The 23862-nt window shown below is 45.6% G+C and overlaps 1 protein-coding gene across 2 annotated transcripts in view; it reads right to left on the bottom strand.

The window, feature by feature from the left end:
• Positions 1 to 729: 729 nt before the first annotated feature.
• Positions 730 to 23862, bottom strand: part of Mtor (mechanistic target of rapamycin kinase) — a 115758-nt gene continuing 92625 nt past the window's right edge. For both annotated transcript variants that reach the window (XM_048461655.2, XM_085690292.2), the window contains exons 45-58: positions 22965 to 23099; positions 22603 to 22777; positions 19266 to 19401; positions 18133 to 18280; positions 16681 to 16803; positions 15266 to 15348; positions 13062 to 13134; positions 12600 to 12674; positions 12161 to 12296; positions 11536 to 11601; positions 6227 to 6307; positions 5920 to 6000; positions 2203 to 2308; positions 730 to 1644 (exon numbers count right to left, since the gene is read on the bottom strand). In XM_048461655.2, the coding sequence (XP_048317612.1) occupies positions 1629 to 1644; positions 2203 to 2308; positions 5920 to 6000; positions 6227 to 6307; positions 11536 to 11601; positions 12161 to 12296; positions 12600 to 12674; positions 13062 to 13134; positions 15266 to 15348; positions 16681 to 16803; positions 18133 to 18280; positions 19266 to 19401; positions 22603 to 22777; positions 22965 to 23099 (1434 nt within the window). In that variant the 3' untranslated portion in view covers positions 730 to 1628. The remainder of the gene's footprint in view (positions 1645 to 2202; positions 2309 to 5919; positions 6001 to 6226; positions 6308 to 11535; positions 11602 to 12160; positions 12297 to 12599; positions 12675 to 13061; positions 13135 to 15265; positions 15349 to 16680; positions 16804 to 18132; positions 18281 to 19265; positions 19402 to 22602; positions 22778 to 22964; positions 23100 to 23862) is intronic.

Genomic DNA, 23862 nt, shown 5'->3' on the forward strand with positions numbered 1-23862 from the left:
AACAACAACAAAAAACTGGGTGGGGCCGGGCGGTGGTGGCTCACGCCTTTAATCCCAGCACTCGGGAGGCAGACACAGACGATCTCTGTGAGTTCCAGGCCAGCCTGGTCTGAAAGAGCTAGTTCCAGGACAGATTCCAAAGTTACAAAGAAACCCTGTCTCGAAAAACCACACGCACACACACAAAACTAAAACCTGGGTGAGGAGAGAAGAGAGAGGTCTCAGCAGTTAAAAACACTCCTTTTTTTTCTAGAGGACCATAGCACCTAGTACTGAGATTCATAACTACCTGTAACTCAAGCTGGCAGTGGGCAGATGACTTCTTCTGGTCGACATGGACGTCTGATCATGTGCCATACATATACATACATATATAACTAAAATGACATGTGTCATATATACACACATATATAAATTGTTTTTTCAAGACAGGTTTCTCTTTAGCCCTGGCTGTCCTGGATCTTGAGATTCAAGCCTGCCTCTGATTCCGATTCCCCATCTTGGCCTCTCTAATGCTGGAAAGTAATGATGTAGACTTCCTTGCCTGGATCCCTTTTTCTTTTGTGCGAGCCTGGGAAAGAAACCTTGGGCCACTGCCTATTAGCTAGTGGCCTACCACTGAGTTGTATCCCCAGTGACAGAATTTATAAAAGAATTACTAATAAGAGCCAGTCATATACATACATACATACATATACACACACACACACACATACATATATATACATGTTTTTAAAATTCTGATGTCATTTATTGGCACAAAAATTACTCAGATACAACATGGTGTCTAGATGTGGCTTCACTTTATACTTTTGTGTATTTAGTTGGATATTTGCTTTGCTCAGAGTTCCCGACCTATTCTAGTGTGTCTATCCCTCTGTGATCAGCACCTCCACGACAGCACTTGTGTTGTGAGCCCCTGCTCCAAACACAACGTACTCATCCCTCTTCCAACACAGCGGGGACAATGCACCCCCTCTGCACTGGGATCTGCAGCACACCTGCTCACACGCGGTGGCCTGGTGTCTGAGCAAACTGCCCTCCTGGAAGGTCAGATCTTGTGACATCAGCATCATGGGGTCAAGCAGAAAGACAGATCTTCTCACCCACTTTGGCCCATCCTGCAAACGTTGCCACTGCTGCCCAGGGACTGGTGAGGTAACAGGATGGGTGGAGTGCTTAAGTCTGCATCACTGTGTTGGAGCCCCTGGTCCGTGTTCTCCAGGTCACGGACCTACCTGACCGTGCTGAGTCCACTATCTCTGGGTTGAGAATGGACTATATTTTTCTGCAGGAAATGCTTGTGATGAGTTCTCTTGTAAGTCAAGTCAAAACCCGTATTTTTCAGTTACCCATCTTCTTTCCCCCCCAAAATCGAAGGCTTGGTTTCTGTAGGATTTCTGTGTTTCACTGTCCGGGAACTGAATCAAGCCTTGTGTTTCTGACAATCTTTTCAACAGCAGCTAGGAGGTTGGTTCAGACCAACTTTGAATATACAGTAGTTCTTTTCATATACATTTCAAAATATTTAACAAAATCCAACTTTATGCCCTTGGATTCAGTCCACTGGAAGCACAGACCAAGGTACAAAAGTGTCTGAGGAAATGCTGTGGTTTGCCAGGCTCCGGTTACCAGAAGGGACACCTAGGAAGGGGGACAGCAAAGGCAGTCGTCATCAGAGGTCTTCCAAGCTTTACCCTCGTGCAGAGAGCAGGTCTGAGTCCCGAGGGACCAGGGCCCGACTGATTCCTGCCCAGACACTCCAGGATTCTCAACCTTTTCTCTCACCATTCTCTCTTGTCACTCCCTGGCTCCTGTGCCCTTCTGCACCTCTGGAGTGACAACAAAAATCCAAAAGACCTACCGACCAATTGGGCACCCTGCTCATTCTGGACCATGGCTCTCAAAGCTGTTTTAACTTCTAAATACAGATGTGCATTTCTCAGGTTTCTCCTGTTAGAGAAGGAGCATTCTGAGAGCTACAAACTTGTAAACTAGAGACATTAGCCAGGTCTGACTGCCCTGTATGGCCACTCCACCACACTGTCTTTGCTGACTGCTTGTTTGTTTATTTTTAAGACAGTGTTTCATCACTGTAGCTCTGGCTGCCCTGGCCCTGAAGACATCTGCCTCCCTTGCCCCTTGTATCCCCAGTGCTGGGATTAGAGGCATGTGCCACTGCACTCGGCCAATGAAGCTCACCAGCCAATGTAGCACTGGCAGAGGTTTTCATGGGATGTTGCTTGCTTGATAAGCAGCTCCACTTGGGTTGGAACATCCAAGGTGTCATCATGAGAGAAATCCCGACCTAGGAAGTGGAAGGAGAAACACTGTCATCTGAACCTGATATCAACAAACGCCATGTTCCTGTGTGGTCCCACTGTCTATGCAGCTACAGGAAGTCAATTCTTGCCGGAGCGGGAAAGACAGACCACTCCTGCATGCACAGGGGTCTCTTATTACAGACCCAGTTCAAAGTCGGTGAAGACGTCAGAGATGTGGCTAATGGAGGGGTTCCAAGATCTGATCTGAAGAGGGAATGAGGCCGTCCAGTTTGAGCCCCACAGGCTGCCATCCGTGTTCCCACTGGACAGTGGGGACACTGGCCTCACAGACTTGACAGCCTGGCCAGCCAACACGGCTTCTTTGAAAACCTGCCTGATTTTTTGTTTGTTTATTTTTAAAGAATTTAAAATTTTATATGTATGAATGCTTTGCCTGTGTGTCTGCACGTATACTGTGTGTGCCCTCAGAGGTCTGGAACTGCAGTGACAGTCACTGATGGTCATGATCCACCATATGGGGGCTGGGAATCCTAGGATAACACCTGCTCTTAACCAGAGCCATCTCTCCAGGCCCAACCATTTTGTTGTTACAGTTTGAGAGAGATCTTAGGCAGTCAGAGATGGCCTGAATTAAGTAGCTGAGGCTGATCTTGAATGTCCAATTCTCCTGATTTCCCATGTTGTCTACCGCTGTAGTCAGTTTCTTTCTCTTCTCTCCCTTCCCCTCTCCTCTCCTCCATTCCGTTCCTTGTTCTCTTGGAACTCATTGTACAGCCCAGCTAGCTTCAAATTCCCAGCAACCTTCCCGCCTTGTAACCTTCTAGAATGCAGGTGTTAGCCACCACACCTAGCTGGCAAAGCACCTTTCTAGTACTGCCAGGTCTGTTAAAGTCTCCCCAGTCTTCTCTACTTCTCACCCTGGCCAGATGCCCCCCCCCCCCCCTCGATGTTTTAGTTTTGGGCAGCTGGCATCAATTCCCACTTCTCCCCATCTCAGGAGTTCCTTCCTCTCCTCCAATCACCCTGCCCTGTGCTCAGGGTCCAGTCCTGCTCTCCTACAAGTCTGAAGTACTGAGTACTTAGCCTTTGTTCAAACTTTCCTTGATTATGTCCTTTCATGGTTTTTTAATTATTTTTTTGAGACAGGTTCTCTCTCTATATATGTAGCTCTGGCTGACCTGGAACTCACTGAGATCTGCCTCTGCCTTCTGACTGTTGGTATTAAAAGTGTGCACCATCACAATGGCCTTTTCAATTTTGTAAACACATCCCTATTTCCTTGTAGAGAAAAAAAAATTGAGACATAGGGGTGTAGCTCAGTCAGAGAGTCCTTTTGTACAATGAGACACGGGGTGTACCTCGGTCAGAGAGTCCTTTTGTACCATGAGACATGGGGTGTAGCTCAGAGAGTCTTTTCATGCCACGAGCCAGCACTAGGGTAGCTCTCAGTGCCCAGGACTTCTGCCCAGAAAGGCCTCGACTTTGCTTACTTAGTCCTTCCCTCCCTGCATAAGCTGCTCAAGAATTCTGCCACATCTTATTTTCTTTGCCTTCATCTTATTCTCTTCAACAACTTTAGTCTGGCCGTAGGGTTATACACAGCTCTCAGATGAATACCAGTGTTCTGGAGTCACCTTTGACCTTCTCATGCCTCACATGTCAACAGCAGTCTTTGTGGGTTTTTACATTTTTGGGTGGTACTAGCGTTCTTGTCTCTACCTCCCTAGTGCTGGGATTAAAGGTATGTGCCACCACTGCCTGGCCTCTGTCGCTAGCTCTGCACTCTGATCCTCAGGCTTTATTTGTTAAAGCACAAAAAAAAAAAAAAGTCACCACACTGGGGCTCTAAGTTAGGTTTCTGAGTGTCATGCAAGAACTTTACTATTGAGGGCTGGAGAGATGGCTCAGTGGTTAAGAGCATTGCCTGCTCTTCCAAAGGTCCTGAGTTCAATTCCCGGCAACCACATGGTGGCTCACAACCATCTGTAATGAGGTCTGCTGTCATCTTCTGGCCTGCAGACATACACACAGACAGAATATTGTATACATAATAAATAAATATTAAAAACTTTAAAAAAAAAAAGAACTTTACTATTGAGCTACATTCCTAGTACAACCTTTGGTTTGCCCTCAAGATCTCTTACATCTGAAGTCTTCATCAGTGGCTGTCTTCCCTGGATACTAGAGCCCTGGTCCAGCCAGTCAACACAGTTTTTTCTAGGCCACAAGGCTAGCCCTAGAACCTTCTCTCTTGCCGCCACTCTCATCAAAGGGTTCTAGTGTACACTGCTCCTTCTGCCTGGAACAGTGTCCTCCTAGTTAACTCCTTGCGGGGGAGTGGGGGTCTGAATGAGAATGGTCCTCATATATTTGAGTACTTGCCCCCCCTCCGCAGTTGGTAGAACTGTTTTGGGAGGTTTAGGAGGTGCAGTGGTATTGGAGGCCTTGTGTCAATGGAGATGGGCTTTGTTCATTTCCAGTAAGCTCTGTCTGCCTCAGGGTTGTGGAACAAGATGCAAGCTCTCGGCTTCTGCTTAGGCGCCATGTTTGCCTGTCTGCTGCGCTCACCACCACAGGGTTGTGGGTTCAAACTAACCACCCAGAGCTGTCAGATCCAAATAAACACTTTCTTTTATAAGTTACCTTGGCCAGGGGTAGTGGCATTAGCCTTTAATCCCAGCACTCGGGAGGCAGAGGTAGGTGGATCTCTGTGAGTCTAAAGCCAACCTGGTCTACAGAGTGAGTTCCAGGACATCCAGGGCTACACAGTGAAACCCTGTCTCAAAAAAACAAAACCAAACAAAACAAAGTTGCCTTGGTCATGGCGTCTTACCACCACAAACAGACAAGTAACTAATACATTCCTCTTGTAAACCTGAACTCCAGTTATGTCCTTAGGGAATGTTTCTGGAATTTCCAAACTAAACTCTGCCATCACAAGGCACACAACCTTAGATGACTCTCCTCTGTACAGTGACAGTGTTCCCCCTTAGATTCTGAGCCCTGAAAGCCAGTCTCTTTCTGCTGCTGTGGCTCCTTTGGCATCTAGCACAAACAAGTACTTGATTAAGCACCTCTGACTACAAAACTGACTGGCTCTGAGGCCCAGAGCCTGGAATCCTGTTTCCTAAGATGTTCACATCCTCTGTTAGGGCTTCTTGCCATTCAGATGGAGAAATGAGTTCAGAGGTCACACAGTCAGTGAGTGTGGAAGATTGCTGGCTTTCTGGCTCCTACTCATGTAATAACCCTCCCAACAGAAGAAAGGATCAGCAGGAATTGGCAGCTGCTTTCCAAAATCAAACATGCCTCCTCTTCCATCCTTCCACTGCAGTCCACATGGTCAGGCACCCTCCAGCATCTCACCACGAGGCCAGTAACTTGCCTATGAAGTTTGGCTGGTTCTGGAATCTATTCAGATTCCAAAAGAGCCTCCTTCGTGCCCAGAGTGAATGAGGTTAAGAGACCTCAAGTGAGACCAAGGGTCTTCAGCAAGAAGAGGAGCGCTCCACTGTGCCTGGAAGTCACTCAGGAGCCACATGGCACTGACTCCCAGGACAGGGGCTGGCCACCCACTGAGAGAACACTTCCCATATCATGCTTGCTTTGTGTCCCTTTAGCCCCAAGCACTCACCAGTAAGCTTATCTCGAACCCTGTTAATAATCTGAATAGCTTTCTTGTTTAAGGCCTCTGGTTTCACCAAACCATCTCCAACTGAAAAACACAAGAGTAGAAGCAACAAGTCCAAGGCTGCCCAGCTGTTATGAAACACGTCCTGTGCATGTGACTCTGTCCTCGGCACGCACTGCGGAATTCATGGCCCTTTCCTCTCCAAGGCAGCACTGTTGCTCGCCTTGTCGACTTCCTTTCTGGTGGCACAGTGGAGCTACTGTCAGTGCAATGGCCTTGTCATTGCCGCAGCTCCTCAGTGTGGACTTACTGAAAGAGTGAATGGATTCTGGCACCGTGGTCCCTGCTTTCTTGTGGGCTGGTTCTCCAAGTTCTACACCATCCAAAATTTCTAAGATAAAGAAACCAAAAAAAACCCTCAATTAGTAGAAGTTAGTAGGAGATTCAAATACTAAGAAACCATTATTTTCTGATTTCTTTCTTTCTTTCTTTCTTTCTTTCTTTCTTTCTTTCTTTTCTTTCTTTCTTTCTTTCTTTCTTTCTTTCTTTCTTTCTTTCTTTCTTTCTTTCTTTCTTTCTTTCTTTCTTTCTTTTTTGAGACAAGGTTTCTCTGTAGCTTTGGAGGCTGTCCTGGAACTAGCTCTTCTAGAGCAGGCAGGCCTCAAACTCAAAGAGATCTACCCGCCTCTGATGTGGGAGAATTGTCTGTATTCTGTCAATTATGTTTTAAATAAATGCTGATTGCCAGGCAGGAAGTATAGGCAGGAAAACCAGACAGGAAGTAGAAATGATGCAATGAGAACAGGAGAATTCTGGGAAGGAGGAAGCTGATTCCCCCAGTCCTGTGCAGACCACCGAGGAAGCAGGATGTGATCTGCCAGCTGAAAAAGGTACCGAGCCATATGGCAAAAATAGATCAGAAAAATGTGTTAATATAAGCTACAAGAGCTAACAAGTAGCTTGAGCTAATGGGCCAATCAGCTTAAAATTTATGGAGACCTCTGTGTGATTTTCTTTGGGGTTTGCTGACTGCGGGGTACCGAGCAGGTCAGAAACCCCCAACTAGTCAGCCCTTCATGTTACACGCCTCTGCCTCCCGAGTGCTTGGATTAAAGGCGTGCGCAAACCACTGCCCAGTCCTCTAATTTCTTTTGAGAAGTCTCAGATATCAGAGGCTGCCCTTAAACTTCTCATGTAGTTAAAGAGGTCCTCATGCCTCTACCTCCCAAGTGCTGGGATTACAGCCATGTGCCACAACACCTGGCTATTACTCTTATTTTTCTTTTATTTCATTTTAAATTATATGTATGAATGTGTGTATGGGCATGTCCACATATATGTGTGGTATGGGTGCCTGAGACCAGAAGAGTTGAACCTTCCTGGAGCTGGGATTACAGACAGCTGTGATCCACCATAGTGTGCTGGGAACCAAACCCAGGACCTCTGGAGAAGCAGTATGTGCTCCTAACTGCTGAGTCATCTCTCCAGCCCTGCTATTTATTTATTTATTTTTTATTAGGCAGAGTGTTTGCTGGAGCTCTGGACCAGGGACTCGAACGCGGAGTGTGCAGCGCTTAACCGCTCAGCCACGTGGGCTGCGGCCCTGCTATACTTTTTTAAATAAAAATTACCTTTGTTTATGTGTATGTGTGTGTTGGAGGGACCAAGCATATATGGGAGGTCAGAGGACAACTTTGAGAAGTTGTTTCTCTCCTTTTGCTGTGTCCAGGAGTTCAATCTTAGGGGTCAGAGTAGGCATAAGCACCCTTACCCATTACCCACTGAGCTGTCTTGGGGATAAAACTCAGGGTTTCATTCATACTAGGCAAGCACTCCCCTAAGCTACATCTTTAGCACTGACGTCAGGAAAGAGTAGCTCTTTTGTAAGACATGGGTTTGATTCCCACCACCCTCATGGTAGCTCACAATCATCTGTAATTCCAAATCCAGGGGCTCAAACACCTTCTTCTGGTCTCCTCCAGGCATTCATGAAATGCACAGACATACATGCAGGCAAAACACATACAAATAATATAACATGAGGGGCCTTGCTTGTTGGGGTATCTGTCCTGCCCGGTTCCCACAGCTATTTAGTCACAGAGAAAAATCACACAGAGGTCTCTGTAAGTTAGAAGCTGATTGGCTCACTAGGTCAGGCTACTTATTAGCTAACTCTCACATCTTGATTAACCCATTTTTCTGATCTATTTTATCCATGTGGCTCAGTACCTTTTTCAATGGGGCAGATCACATACTGCTGCTTCGGTGGTCTAGGTAGGAGTGGGAGGAACCAGCTTCCTCCTCCCCAGAATTCTCCTGCTCTCCTTGCATCATTTCCACTTCCTGTCTGGTTTTCCCACCTACACCTCCTGCCTGGCCAATCAGCGTTTATTTAAAACATGATTGACAGAATACAGACAATTCTCCTGCACCAAAATAAAAAAGCAATGATTAAAGATTTAAAAAAGAGTACTATAAAGTAATTAGTTTCTAATTCTTTAAAAATTTATTATTTGTATATAACTATTGTATATAACTGTAATTCTTACTTGAGAACTGTTTTTGTTGTTTATAATTTTACTATGTTAAAGCTGAAACCTTACTTTTTAATTAAAATAAAAGGGAGAAATACAGAATATTCCTTTCCACTGTGTGAATATATGTCACTGTGATTGGGCTAATAACAAAGCTGGCTGGCCAATAGCTGGACAGGTAGAGGTTAGGTGGGATATGCAGAAAAAAAGAGAGCACGAAGAAGAAAGGGGAGGAGTTTCAGGAGTTGCGAGGAGACATGGAGAGAAGCGAGATGGATTTGCCATGTTGTAAAAGGTACTGCCATGTGGCAGAGCATAGATAAGAATTACGGGTTAACTTAAAATGTAAGAGCTAGTTAGTAATAAGCCTAAGCTATTGGTTGAGCATTCATAATTAAAAGTAAGTCTCAGTGTGGTTATTTGGGAACTGGCAGGCAGGAGAGAAAAGTCAGCCTATAATTGTGAATGTATGTATGATGTGTGGGAGAGGAGCACTGGCGCCCACGTGGACAATTGCACCCACAGAAAGCCTGAGAGAGCTTGGAAAATAATTCTATACAGAAAAGAATAGAGTTAAGGGCTGGAGAGATGGCTCAGTGGTTAAGAGCACTGACTGCTCTTCCAGAGGTCCTGAGTTCAATTCCCAGCAACCACATGGTGGCTCACAGCCATCTATAATGAGACCTGGCGCCCCCTTCTGTCATGGCGGGCACATGTGGAAGGAATGCTGTACACATAATAAATAAATAAATCTTTAAAAAAAAAAGAATAGAGTTAAGCATGGCTTATCGATAGCAGCATTTTCTCAGGTGGGCTCTGCTTGCTAGAGGCAAGCACTCTCATTTAAGAGAGGCTTCCTGACTCAGCTTTAGATATAAAACCTTGCAGCTCTTTTAAGAGGCCCTGCCACAAAATACCATTTGGTGTCAATGAAAAGCTGACCGCATGTTTTTTGGTTTTCAGCCATAGCAAGAAAAAAGCTGCATCATTTTAAAATGCTGGCTTTCTGGGCCATTCTGCCAGTGCAAACTGACTCTTTCAGACAGAAGGTATGACTACAGAGCATTAGAGTGTGGTTTGTGAGCAGACTGCTGCAGCTTGCTTGCTGGCAGGGACCTTGAAATGCCATAGAGTTGTAGCAATAAACATGGCTACAGCCAGTACCTCTGCCATAAGGCTGGAATCTCAGAAAGCTAAGAAATGGGCTTTAACCTTAGCCATATTTCTTAGCAAATAGACTCATGTGGTCAGAAAAAGAGATATACAGTAAAGAGAGAGTCAAAGACGAAGAAAACCCCTAAACAGTTTACAGTGTGTTAAAAAATATATGCAGGCTAAAGGTTAAAGTCCTTAAAATAAAAAAGAAAGAGAGTAGTTGGGTATGGTGGCACACACCTTTAACCCCAACACTTGGGAGACAGAGGCGGGCAGACCTCTGTGAGTTTAAGGTGTAGTGGCACACAACTTTTAATCCCAGCATTTTGGAGGCAGAGGCAGGCAGATCTCTGTGGGTTCAAGGACAGCCTGGTCTACAAAGTGAATTCCAGGATAGCCAAATATATACAGAAATACCCTCTCTCAAAAAGGCAAAAATTAAAAATAAAAGAAATAGAGGTTAAAATAAAGCCATGTAAAGATGATTTACACAGAGAATATGGATACTGTATGTTTTTATGTTCTCTTTAAATTGTTTGAATGCTGAGGAAGGAGAAACAGCTGCTAAAATATATTTGCTTATAAATGCTGCTGATTTAATCCAAGATAAATATTTTGTAAATGCCTTGACTTCAAAATTGAAGTCAAAAGATATGGTACTTTGGAGAAGTTTTGCTTTTGTTTTCAGAGAAAATGAGAGGCTATGGATTCATTTTGAATTAAGAAAAATCAGGTTTGATCAAGGAAGACCACCTGAGAAATCTTCGTTAGGAACAGATAGCTCAGATTCAGAGTTCTACATCCTGAACAGATTCAAGATGCTGCCTGAGATGATCAAGCCTCACAGGATACTTACTCCAGTCAAGACTTGATCATAATTCTAAATTTTCTTTAGGTTTCCATAAGATTATCAGTGCCCTCCCCACCCCAACCAGCAGGAAGTAGCCTGGAAAACTACAACCACATTCCCAAAAAATGGGCTATGGATATTTTCCTTTGTTTAGAATGTTGGTTATAAATTGTTATGGAGAATGGTCAGGAGAAAAGCTAAACAAAGGATATTAGATTCAAAGTTCTTGGTTTTTTTTTTTTGTTTTTGTTTTTTAACAAAAAGTGGGGGAAGTGCTATGGAACAATGGTCTGTATCCTGTGAATTATATTTTAAATAAACATTGATTGGCCAGTAGCCAGGCAGGAAGAATAGGTAGGACAACTAGACAGGAAGTAGAGGCGGGTCAACGAGAACAGGAGAATTCTGGGAAGAAGGAAGTTCCTTTGGGAGTCCTGTCCAAGCCACAGAAGAAGTGAGATGTGACTGCCTTGCTGAATAAGGTACCGAGCCACATGGCTAGCATAAACAATAATGGGCTAATATAAGTTATAAGAGTTAATAAGCCTAAGCTCTTGTAGAGGATTTTTTTCTTTTTTTCTTGTTTTTTGAGACAGGGTTTCTCTGTGTTGCTTTGGAGCCTGTCCTGGAACTAGCTCTTGTAGACCATGCTGGCCTTGAACTCATAGAGATCCGGCCTGCCTCTGCCTCCCAAGAGCTGGGATTAAAGGCTTGTGCCACCACCACCTGGCTAGAAGCCTAAGCTAATGGGCCATTCAGTTTACAGTTAATGTAGACCTCTGTGTGATTTCTTTGGGACTTAACGACTGTGGTTACTGAGTAGGACAGAAAACCTCTGTCAACAGAGTACATGTTACAGTTCATACATGATCAACCTCATGGGTCAGTCTCTCCTTCTACCTTTTACATGGGTTCTGGGAATTGAACTCAGGTCCCAGGCTTAATAGCCCCCCTTTTTTGTTTTTTTTCAGACTGGGTCTCATAATCCAGGCTGACCTCAAACTTGCTATGTAGGTAAGATGACCAAATACTCTGGAGACAGAGGAAAGGGGTCTGCCAACTTCCCTGGGATGTACCCACCTACTGACTGGCCTGCAGAGTAGGAGTCTGTCCTTGTTCGAGACCGCTTATTGCCTTTGGTATTTGCTAGGAAAAGAAATTAAATGTTAGGAAGTACTTCAGACTGTGACTTGAAAGAAACTTGGTTGAAAAGGTATTTCCTTATGATCATAGAAACATAATTTTTTTCAAAAGCTGCCATGCTGAATAGTGAACAAGATCTATCACTCAAAACCAAGGGCAAGAGCTGGGATCTGGGGCCTAGAAACTGTCCACTGCAGACCTGACTTAGACAAGGTGAGTGTCGGTTTACTCCCAGAGCACCAGAAGCCTCACATCACAACTGTGTTTCCTACTAAATCCCAGCTTCCCACACTACAGACCAAACAAATGAAACTCACGAAGGTGCAGTTTATCTAGAAAAAAAATCTTCATTTAAATAGCTAAGGCTAGAGTGGGAGTGTTCTATAGCTCGTAAAAATACGGGAAATCCTCTCTAGCCCCAGAGCTGCTCTGTAATGTTTTTGGGACACATACAAATATACATAAATACACAATACACACACACATACATACATACATACCTATATACCCCCAGACTGGCTTAGAACTTATAAAGAATTCATCCCACATATTTGAAGCTTACTGTCCATTAGCCTCCAGTTCAGCAAAGGGTCATAGACGAAGGCTTCCAGTACAGCCATGACACTGTCCTTGTGTTCCCGAAGCACTTCCATCACCGTGTGGCATGTGGTTCTGTAGTTGCCATCCAGACCTGTAACCTGCAAGAGCGACAGAGCCACACAGCCAGGAGTTACCAACTGTGGCTCACTGCTGCCTTATGTATGACCAAGGCAAGGGAGGGCCTGTGTCATCCTCACATGGGAACAGACCTGGGCCAGTACAAATACAACATGCAGGGAGGGCCTGTCACCCTGACATGGGCACAGACCTGGGTGAGGACACATACAACATGCAATGCTGACCTCCAAAGGGTCATTTCTAACACAGTAACGGGGACCTGCTAACGTCTGTCCTCAGAGAAGGCTCCATTTCAAATCAGTGTGTACCCAGGATCCACTCACCTCCATAGCATTGGTCAACATTCTTGTTAGTCTAAATGGAATCTTTTCTGGAAATTTCTCTCTGGTCATAGCAACCTACATGGGTCATTAAAGAAAAAGCCAAATCCATGGTTAGGTTCTGGCCTCTAGCTAAGGCCAGGGGAAGGTGGGCGGCTTCTCTCATTGCATGCACTGACTGACATCATTCAGGAGTTCCTACTGAATTCAGCAAGAGGGCATTTATCTATCTCAGGGGCTGAAAGATGACTAAGAAAACAAAAACAGGGAAGAGAAAAAGGACAAGTGCTCACTGCCTGACCCTGGCCAGCACATAGTTGGGAGGATGGAGATCCCTTTTCTCTGAGAGGGTGTGGGGGGAGAGTCCTTGCCCAAGGGGGTTAGAGGCTAAGAGGAGGGGGAAGGAAAGGCCTTTGGAGCTGGAGCTGCCTGAACAGTCAGGGGGGTTAGCTGTGCAGCAGTCACCTCAAAACAGTCCCCGAAGTCGATGTGCAGGATCTTTCCGCTCAGCCGGTCCAGCATCAGGTTGGATGGATGTCTGACAAGCGAGAGTGTGTGGGAGTGTACATCAATCAGTGAAACAGTCCTAGGCCAGGGGCTGGCAAAGGCCCACTCTCAGTGACCACAGCCCCCACCCGCCTGTGTGTAAGCTGTTTTGGGGTCACAAAGGCAGAGGAGCGTGCTTGCAGCAGAGGCCACACAGTCCATATTTATTATCTGCACTTGCATTTCTTTTCTTGGAATCTTGGGTCTCCAGAAAAGTTTCTGTCAAGAGTGGCATAGCTCGGCTATTCCTACCAAGCAGCTACCACAGGGGCTTGTCTTGATAAGTCTTAAGTCCTTCTTAGTCTGTCAGTCTTTCTTCAAAGGCATTCTGTCAGGGTTTCAAACATTTCAAAGTATTGGTTTCTTTCTTTTTTTTTTTCTCCCCGAGACAGGGTTTCTCTGTAGTTTTAGAGCCAGTCCTGGAATTTGCTCTGTAGACCAGTCTGGCCTCAAACTCACAGAGATCTGTCTGCCTCTGCCTCCGGAGTCCTGTGATTAAAGGCGTGTACCAACACTGTCAACCATCAAACCACTGGTTTCTAAAGCTCTGTATTTTGTTCTACTGTGTGTGTTGGCGTCAAACTATTGGTTTCAGAGCTCTCTAGTTTGTTTTACAGTGTTCACACATGGCTCTTGTTTGGCAGTTAGAGGATAGAGGACAATTCACAGGAGTTGGTTGTCAGTTCCTGTGGTGTAAGGACTTTTAACTTCTGAGCTAGCTTACTGTGTTATTTTTCTTTTTTTTTTAAAGACAGGATCTTACTGTATAGTCCTGGCTATCCTAAAACTCAGAGATCTGCCTGGTCTTGAGTGCTGGAGTCAAGGGCTTGTCCACTATGTCTTGACTGGCTTTGTCTTTTTTTTTTTTTTTTAAGATTTATTTATTATGTATACAGGGTTCTGCCTGAATGCCAGAAGAGGGCACTAGATCTCATTATGGATGGTTGTGAGTCACCATGTGGCTTCTGGGAATTGAACTCAGGACCTCTGGAAGAACAGCCAGTGTTCTTAACCGCTAAGCCATTTCTACAGCCCAACTGGGTGGTGTGGGATAATGGTCTGTATTCTGTCAATTATATTTTAAAAAAACGCTGACTGGACAGTAGCCAGGCAGGAAGTATAGATGGGACAACCAGATAGGAAGTAGAGGTGGGTCAATGAGAACAGGAGAATTCAGGGAAGAAGGAAGTTCCTTTGGGAGTCCTGTCCAAGCCACAGAAGAAGCAAGATGTGACTGCCCCGCCGAACAAGGTACAGAGCCATGTGGCTAACATAGACAAAAAAATAATGGTTTAATATAAATTATAAGAGTTAAAAAGCCTGAGCTAATGGGCCAATCAGTTTATAACTAATGTAGAACTCTGTGTGATTTCTCTGGGACTTAACGATTGCGGGAACCGGGCAGGACAGAAAACTCAGACAACATTTTGTCTTTTAAAGATGAGATCTCATTTTGCTGCTGAGGCTCATCCCAAATCTTAGGCTCAGGCAACATTCCCACCTTGGCTCCCAAGTGCTGGAACTAGAGGTGTATGTCTTAGAGCCTGGCTCTTAACTTAGCTTTTATTTTAGAGGTAGGGGGCACAAAACAATTTTTACTCAAGTAACTGCATGAGACACAATTCCAAAAGAAAAGCAGTAGACACCAAATGATCAATTTTGTTTGCATTCTTGTTGGTTAGTATCTAAACATTCCCAATTTTCTTTTTCTTTTTCCTTTTCGGATGGTACTGCAGATTAAACTCTGGCTTTGCATTAGCTACACAAGTGCTCTTCTGCTGAGTCTTTCCCAGGCCTGAATTATCTCTTTGGTTACGACACTTAAAAGTGTATTCTGTATAAGATAAGGTTCTACTTTGTTTGGTTTCACTTATAGATGGAGAATGGTCTATCTTCAGTACAGTGGTGACTGAGAGTTTGTTATAACAGTGAATCACTTTGGGGACCCCTCCCTGCTGCAGGCACAGTCACCCTACATCTCAATAAAACCATGCTTGCTTGCCCTTCAAAAAAATAAAATACAGTCATTTATTCAATGATCACATATTTCACTAGAAGACAAAATGAAACCATTCAGAACAACTGGAGAAAGAAACTCAAAGGCACAAATTAGATTCACTCACCTGTCTCCCAGGCCTAAAATGTATCCAACCATTGACATGACGGCTAAGGAGCGGGTATAGTTGGTTCTTCGGTCAAACCACACCTACAATACAAGAGCACCCATGAATCAGAATTCTATAAATCAGTACCTTCAACACAGACTGTCCAGGCCAGCTGTTCTTAGCTTCTACCATAACAGAACGGATAATGGAACAAAGATCCCATTCACGATTATAAACTATGTCTCAGAATAAACTTTATCAGAAGTGTGCTGTGTCTTCAGGAACCTGACAATATAAGTGAAAATGTTTCCTCCAGGATGTCCCTTTGAGACTGTGAAGACAAACATCTTTCCAAGTTGTTTGCCATATTTAATATCATTCCAAAAAATGTTAACAGTGCTGTTTCTGATCCACACATCGGTCCTCAAACCTATGTGGTAGAAAACAAAGTCAGCCAATGTGAAGAGACGCGTGTTCATTCCTGGCAGACTTTCAGGGCAATGAGACGGTTCTAGAATGAACTCCATGGGGAGATCAGATCAGCGTGTGAGCAAAGTACTTTCTAGAAGGTGGGAGGGGTGGATGTCTTACCCTAGTGATAGCAGCAGACCACTAAAGACTTTTTAAAACTATTTATTGGCTGGGTGGTGGTGGTACACGCCTTTAATCCCAGCACTCGGGAGGGATCTCTGTGAGTTCGAGGCCAGTCTGGTTTACAAGAGCTAATTCCAGGACAGGCTCCAAAGCTACAGGGAAACCCTGTCTAGAAAAACTAACCAACCAACCAAACAAACAAAAACCCCGTATTTATTTATTTGTGTATGTGTGTCAGGGATGAAAGGGCAGAGGACAGCTTATATGAATTAGTTCTCTCCTTCTACCATGTGGGTACCAGGGATTGAACTCAACTTGTTAGAGAGTGAATTAACCTGCCAAGCTATCCCTCTGGCCCAGTTTTATTTTTTTTTTTATAAGAGTTATTTATTTAAATGTGTATGAGTGTTTTGCCTGCATGTATGTATGTGTACCACATGTGTGCCTGATGCCTGAGATGGCCAGAAGGATATTGGATCCCTGGGACTGGAGTTACAGATGGTTGTGAGCTGCCATGTGAGTTCTGGGAACTTAACTGAGGTCCTCTGCAAGAGTAGTTAGTGCTCTTAACCACTGAACACTTTCTCTAGTCCTCTCTACCCCAATACAGGGTCTAATATATAGCTCAGATTGTCTTAAAACTCTCTATGTAGCAAAGGATGAACTTAAATTTATGGTGATCCTCCTGCCTCAGTCTCCTAAATGCTGTGATTATAGGCAATTTTCAGAAAGCTTTCGTGAAAATTCCTCATCTAACCACAATAAAAATGACCACACCTCCTGTCATATGTGGGTATCTGTGGTGGTAGTAGGGCAGCCTGCAGAGCCCCAGGACATACCTCTGAGCTGGGGCTTTTCAGCCACAGTAGCTTGGCCAGGTCGTCCCCGGCTGTATTGTTGACAGCGTGCTCAAACACTTCCACCTTCTGCATCAGAGTCAGGTGATCATAGTCGGGAGCCATCTGAATTAGGACATAACCAGTCAGTGAGAGGAGCCACAACAGGCAACCTACATTTGGAAGAACAAGCTGAGGCCAGCGGAGTGGGGCTGATTTTACCAGCAATGGCAACAGAGAAAGGAAATAACAAAGGAAAGGGAAAAACAATGTGGTTACTATTTTTATTTTTTTTTTTGTATCTGGTAACACACGGCTTTATTTTGTAGCCCTGGCTGTTCTGGGATTTGCTATATAGATCAGGATGGCCTTGAACTCATAGCCAACTACCTGCCTCTGCCTCCCCAGTATTAGGATTAAAGTCATGCATCATTATGCCCAGCATTTTTTTTTTTTTTAAATTTGAGACAGTTTCTCTGTGTAGCCCTGGCTGTCTTAGAACTCACTTTGTAGGTCAGGCTGGCCTTGTGCTCATAGAGATCCTCCTGTCTCTGCCTGCCAAGTGCTGAGATTAAAGTATGTGCCACCACCACCAGGCAACGTTTTAAATTTCTTTAAAAAGAATTGTATTATTGTTTTGTGTGCATGTGGAGGGCGGAGGGAGTTGTTTCTCCCCTTTCACTGTGGGTTCTGGGCATTAGGCCTGCACTGCAGGGGCCTTTGCCCTGACCCTTCTTGCTGGCCCTCCTTCATTTCTCAGCGGTTATCTGCGTTATGAGTTACTTCACTAAGCTTTTTCCACAGTGATTTCCATGGACAGCTTTCTCAGTGGTACCCCATTGTTTGTATACTGTGAAAATGTATTGGTATCAGGCCATGGCAGAGCACACCTTTAATCTCAGAGCTTGGGAGGCAGAGGCAGGTGGATCTCAGTGAATTCGTGTCCAGCCTGTTCTATAAAGCAAGTTCCAGGATAGACAGGAAGACAGAGAAACTCTGTTTTGGAAAAACAAAAAACAAAAACAAAAAAAAGAGAAAAGACACCCCCTGCAAAAACAAACAAATAAACAAACAAAATGTATTGCTGTGACTGGTGTAATAAAAAGCTGAACGGTCAATAGCTAGGCAGGAGGGATGTCAGGGCAGAGAGAGAACTCTGGAAAGAAGGAGGTGAAGTTGCTAGGCAGACAGGGAAGAAACAGCATGAGCAGATGAGGTCATGAGCTACATGACAAAATGCAGATCAAAATAAATTTAGTAATTTAAGTTATAGAAGCTAGTGGGACAAGCCTAAGCTTAGGTTAAGGTTTCACAATTAATAGTAAGTCTCCATGTCATTATTTGTGAGCTGATGGCCCCAAGAAATATCCGACTACGCTTCACCAGACAGGTGTGGGTGCCCTGGAGTGTGGGTGTCCGTGAGGTCACGGGTGTTGGCATGGGGGTGGCATGTACCCGCAGCATGATGCGATGCTCAATGTTCAGGAGGATCTTCTTCTTCTCCCTGTAGTCCCGGATAAGGGCGTGCAGGGTGTCGCAGTGGGGGACCCAGCCAATGAGGCCCGAGTTGGTAGACAGAGGGATGACTGCGTATCTCTGGATGCTGTGGCCACAGGGGAGGAAGGTGATTGCACAGTGAACAAAAGCACACCTCAGACCAGCTTAGGACAAACAATGCCTTTGGTGAGTTCCCTGCTGCAAGGTGTGGGGTGAGGGGCCCTCTGAGGGGAAGGCACCCCAGAAGATGCCATGGAAGCCTGAGTGGTCCTCAACTTGCCTCACAGACTCAGCTCTGCAGAAGAAGTTCTGAAGGGCTACACTGAGAGCTAAAGTAACTTAGAGGGACAGCCACAGGCTAAGAACCAGTCGCAGCAGGGAGTTTCACTGGCCTGGGTCTGGGGGAACATCAAATTTGTAGAACCCTGAGTCTAATCTTCGAGGCATTACCTTCTGAGTTCTTTGAGCTCACTAAAGGTATTAATTACACAACGGGAACAAAATATCTGGAGAAGCTTCTTTGCTGGGCACCTTAGTGTTCCTTGTCAGACACTTGAACATTAGTTTTGTTTTGCTTTGTCTGAGAGTGGGTTTCTCAGTTGGGCGGTGGTGGCGCACGTCCTTAATCCCAGTACTCAGGAGGAAGGGGCAGGGGGATCTCTGTGAGTTCGAGGCCAGCTTGGTCTACCAGAGCTAGTTCCAGGACAGGCTCCAAAGTTACATAGAAAAACCAAAAAAAAAAAAAAAAAAAAAAAGAGTGGGTTTTTCTAAGTAGCCCTGGCTGGTCTGGAACCTGTTAGAGCAGGCATGCAGCAATCCTCCTGCCTCTGTTTCTTGAGTGCTGGAATTATAGGTGTGTGCCAACATGCTGAGGTATTTTTGTGGGTCATATATAGTTCAGGTTGGCCTCAAGCTCTCTCTAGGTTAGCTTTGAATTCTTGATCCTTGTGTCTCTACCTCCCAAGCTCTAGGACTCCAGGCATGTGCCACTGGACCTGGCTCAGTCACTAAACTGTAATAGCTTTGTAAAGACAGCGGAGGAGGAGATGTGAAGAACTCTGAGAGCTCAGCCTCTCACAGCCTCTGAATACCTGAGATTCTTCCGAAGAGAAGTTGGGTCATTGGCCAGGAGCGTGTTCACCAGGCCAAAGAGCTGCATCACTCGCTCATCCTGCCGCAGATCTTCGTGGCCTTTCAGGAGGAAAACAAACTCGTGCCCATTGCTGCCTGCAAGAAACAGGGGAGCAACTGAAGCAGGCCAGAGCCGCTCACGTCACTACCCAAGACCACCAGCTGTTCCTAAGGTCCCCGGAACTCTCTCCCTTCCTAGTCACACTGTCCCCACAGACAAGCACATACACATCCCTGAACTGAGGGAAGAACGGCTCTGCTCTCAGTGGTCCCCAACAACCAACACCGCTTAATTAAAACAAAACCTATTTTATGAGGACTAGGAACGACGTGTTGAGACCCTAGAGGTTCCCTGTGCTCCGCTGTCCTTTCCTGACTCCTACAGGCCACATCACCTGGGATCCAGTAGAATATGCCCAATGGGAGAACCAGCAGGGTGCCAGGAAACATGAAGAGGGACAGGTCAGGCGATCTGCCCATAACTGGCTGGGCAAGTAAGTCTGGGGTGGGGGGTGAGGGAGGAGCAGCCTCACCGCTAAGTAGCTTTGGAGCCTGTCCTGGAACTAGCTCTGTAGGCCAGGCTGGCCTCGAACTCACAGAGATCCACCTGCCTCTGTTGGGATTAAAGGCACCATGACCTTTAAAAAGGCAAGAGTTCCTTAAGCTTCTCTCTCTCTCTCTCTCTCTCTCTTTAAAGAGACAGGGTCTCATGGAGTTCATTCTGACCTTGAATTTGTAGTGATCGTCCCAGTCTTTGTCTCCTGAATGCTGGTTTATGTGTGCCACCAAGCCTGGTTTATACAGTCCCATAGGTCCAACTCAGGGTGCTGTGCACGAAAGGCAAGCAGCTACCAACTGAACAATATTCACAGCATCTCCATTATATACTAAAGGTCACCACTGGTGGGACCATGATTGACAGGGATGAATAATCACTATGCTCAGAAGCAAGAATTATTTTTTAAAGGTTTATTGTTTTTACGTATATGTATGAATCTTGGTGTTGGTATGAGCATGTGTGTCCAGGTGCTTGTGGAAGCCAAGAGTTTCAGATTCCTATGAATCCGAGTCACAGACAGTTGTGAGCTGCCTGATGTGAGTGCTGGGAACAGAACTTGTATACTCTGTAGGAACAGTATACACTCTTAGCTTTCAAGCTATCTATTTGGCCCAGAAACAAGCGTTATTAAGGGTGAGAAAGGTGGTGGCACGTGCCTTTAATCCCAGTACTTGGGAGGCAGAGGCAGGTGGGTCTCAGTGAGTTCAAGGCCAGCCTGGTCTACAAAGTGAGTTCCAGGACAGCCAGAACTGTGACACAGAGAAACCTTATCTCGAAAAACAAAACAAAACAAAACAAAGACAAAGAGCGAGAAAGTAAGCCAGGCATAGTGATGAATGCCTTTAATCCCAGCACTCTGGAGGCAGAGGTAAAGCAGATCTCTTAGAGTTCAAAGCCACCCTGGTCTACATCATGAGCTTCAGGACAGATGGAGCTATATAGTGAGACCCTGTCTGAAAAAAACTCCCTTGAACAAAGAAATATGTAAATAAACAAACGTGAGGAAAGATGAGAGAGCAGTCTGGCTGAGACATCTGTCACCCCACTGATCCCAGGGCTGGTTTGGGTCATCTAGCTGGCTAGGCAGGTGTCCCTTTCCTCTATTACTGTCCCTCTCAAAGCCATTCACTCTGTCCAGGAGGAGTAGCTGAGCTTCCTGCAAGGCCCTCCACAAGCTCTCAAGAGTGAGAAAGCTGGACCTGACAGCCAGCTCTTAGCTGTGCATGGAGAGGTGGCTCAGTGGGTAAGAGCACTGGCTGTTCTTCCAGAGGACCCAGGTTCAGTTCCCAGCACCCACATGGCAGCTCACAACCATCTGTAACTCCAGTTCCAGGGGTCCCAACACTCTAGCTGGTCTCTGAAGTCATGAATGTGGTGCGGAGGCATGCGTACAGGCAAAATATTCATACACAGTAAAGGGGGGGAATGGGGACAGGGAGGGAGGAAGAGGAAGGAGAAAAAGGGAGGAAGGAAGAGGGAGGGAGGGAGAGAGAGGATGAGAGAGCGACTGCTGAGTAATTATGAGGAATCAGAGGCCCCATCCCAGCATCCACACAATATAACCCTACTTCCAAGGTGGGAGCAGAGACAGGAGGTTTGCTGGGACTTGGTTGCTTTCAGCTTAGTTGAGAAAATGAGAACCTCAGAGCCTGATATTCAGGGAGAGATCCTATTTTTTTTGTTTGTTTTGTTTTGTTTTTTGTTTTTCGAGACAGGGTTTCTCTGTAGCTTTGAAGCCTGTCCTAGAACTAGCTCTTGTAGACCAGGCTGGCCTCGAACTCACAGAGATCTGCCTGCCTCTGCCTCCTGAGTGCTGAGATTAAAGGCATAAGCCACCACCGCCAGTCGAGATCCTATTTTGAAAAGGATGAGGAGAGTTATAGAGATACTTGATGCCCTCCTTCTGTCTTCATTTGGGACACTATTCACATGCACATAGAATCAGAAACGCAGTCTGGCAGTGGTGGCACATGCCTTTAATCCCAGGGCTCGAGAGACAGAGGCAGGTGGATCTCTGAGTTCAAAACCAGCCTGGTCTACAAGAGCTAGTTCCAGGACAGGCTCCAAAGCTACAAAAAAAACCGTCTCAAAAAAAACAAAAAAAAACCCAAAAACAAAACACAAAACACAAAACAAAACAAAAAACAATCAGAAACACACACACACACACACACACACACACACACACACACAGTGAGGAAGCCAGGCCTGGTGGTACATGCCTGCAATACAAGTACTTGGAAGGCAAAGGAGGAGCGCCTCAAAACCTGAGCAACATACGCAGTGAGTACAGGGCAACCAGGAATATCACAGAGCTCTTGGGCCTCCCTTAACTGGTCCGGGCTGGCAGTACTCTGTTCGTAAAAAAAACCTCAGAGGCATCTTCATGTTAACACAGTCTACTGTGAGAAGACAAGTTTAGCCTGCTCATTTTGGACAGTGACGGTAAACCAGGAACATCCAAGAGCACAAAAGCTGTCTTCGTAACAGCTTGTCATGGCCCATGTTTACCTCAGATGCCTTCCTTGGCACCATCAGTTTCCCGTAGCTTCCCACCACAACCGAATGATCAGACAAGGGCGGTGTCAACAAGTGCAGCGCTGGGCAAAGGAGGAGACTCACTGCCCTCCCTCTCCCTTCTGACAGAGATGGGGCTGCCGCCGGGAAAACGGCAGGCAATCATTTCAAAAGAAAGGAGGAAGCTGAGGTAGGATAGAGGAGGTGGACTTGGTCCTTACCCATCAGGGTCAACTTCCGGGGCCTCTGCTTGGACGTGATGACTTGCAGAGATGGGGCTATGGACTGAATGCGGATGATAGGCTGGTTGGGGTCATAGGTTCCTGGCACAGCCAATTCAAGGTCCCGGCACATCAGAAGTTTGGGGGAAACATACTGCAGCTCCAGGGATGTGAGCTGTGAACAGTTAGGAAAGGATTTAGACTTCTGCCTCTCAAGCGGAACTGAGAAGAAATTTAAGCATTTTTCTTTCATTAAATGGCAATAAGCAGTTGCTTGTCCTAAAGTCTTCAGCATAAGTCCTAAAGGCTGATGCACAGGATCAGCTCAGGAGCTCATAGGGCACTCTGCCTCAAGAGCCTACCTGGGGTAACTGCTTGGAGATCCGCCTGAACACGTGATAATAGAGGTCCCAGGCTTGGGTGAGGTCCTTGACGTTCCCTGATTTCATGTACTTCCTACACCATTCTTGTGCCTCCATTAAATCGCGACCATACGCCTGAGAGGTAAGCAGGGTAAAGTTTCAAGTTACCAAAGTGGCTCAATCCCCAAGCAGATCACACAGATGCCAAGGGTGCCCGAGAGGGTAGGAAGCTACCAGGAGGGAATGGCTGAGCAGAAGGGGCTGAGCAGTCCCAACCGTGGAGCTCCCAGGACATGAATGAGGGTGACCTAACCCCAAAGGGGGATTTGGGGGGAATAAGATGACCTCTGGAGGAATTTCCAGTTAAAATTTCAGCAGCTGAGGGAGTGGTTGGGTGGGGCAGTGCCTGCCCGTTATGTGTGAGTCCTGGGTTTGATCCCACCCCTCAGCATGTCAAGAAAATGAAAATAATTTAAGGGGCTAGAGAGATTGTTCAATGGTTAAGCGCACTTTCCAGCACCTACATGAGTCACAGCACCTGTAACTGTACTCCCATGGAACTGATGCCCTCTTCTGGAGTACACAGATGCAGACACAACACTCAGACACATAAATAAATCTTAAAAAAGGCCAATACTATTTTTTATTTTTTTATTATTAAATAGAAGGATTGGCTGGCTGGGTGGTGGCACACACCTTTATACCAGCACTTGGGAGGCAGAGGCAGGCGGATCTCTGTGAGTTCAAGGCCAGCCTGATCTACAAAGTGAGTTTCAGGACAACCAGGGCTATTAAGCAGAGAAACCCTGTCTTAAAACAGCAAAATAAAACCAAACAAAACCAAACCAAAAGAAAGATTGTTGCAATGACTACATTTCTAATGTTTTGCTTTGCTTTG

The sequence above is a fragment of the Myodes glareolus genome, chromosome 6 (assembly GCF_982192425.1).
Source record: "Myodes glareolus chromosome 6, mMyoGla1.1, whole genome shotgun sequence".
Classification (NCBI taxonomy): domain Eukaryota; kingdom Metazoa; phylum Chordata; class Mammalia; order Rodentia; family Cricetidae; genus Myodes; species Myodes glareolus.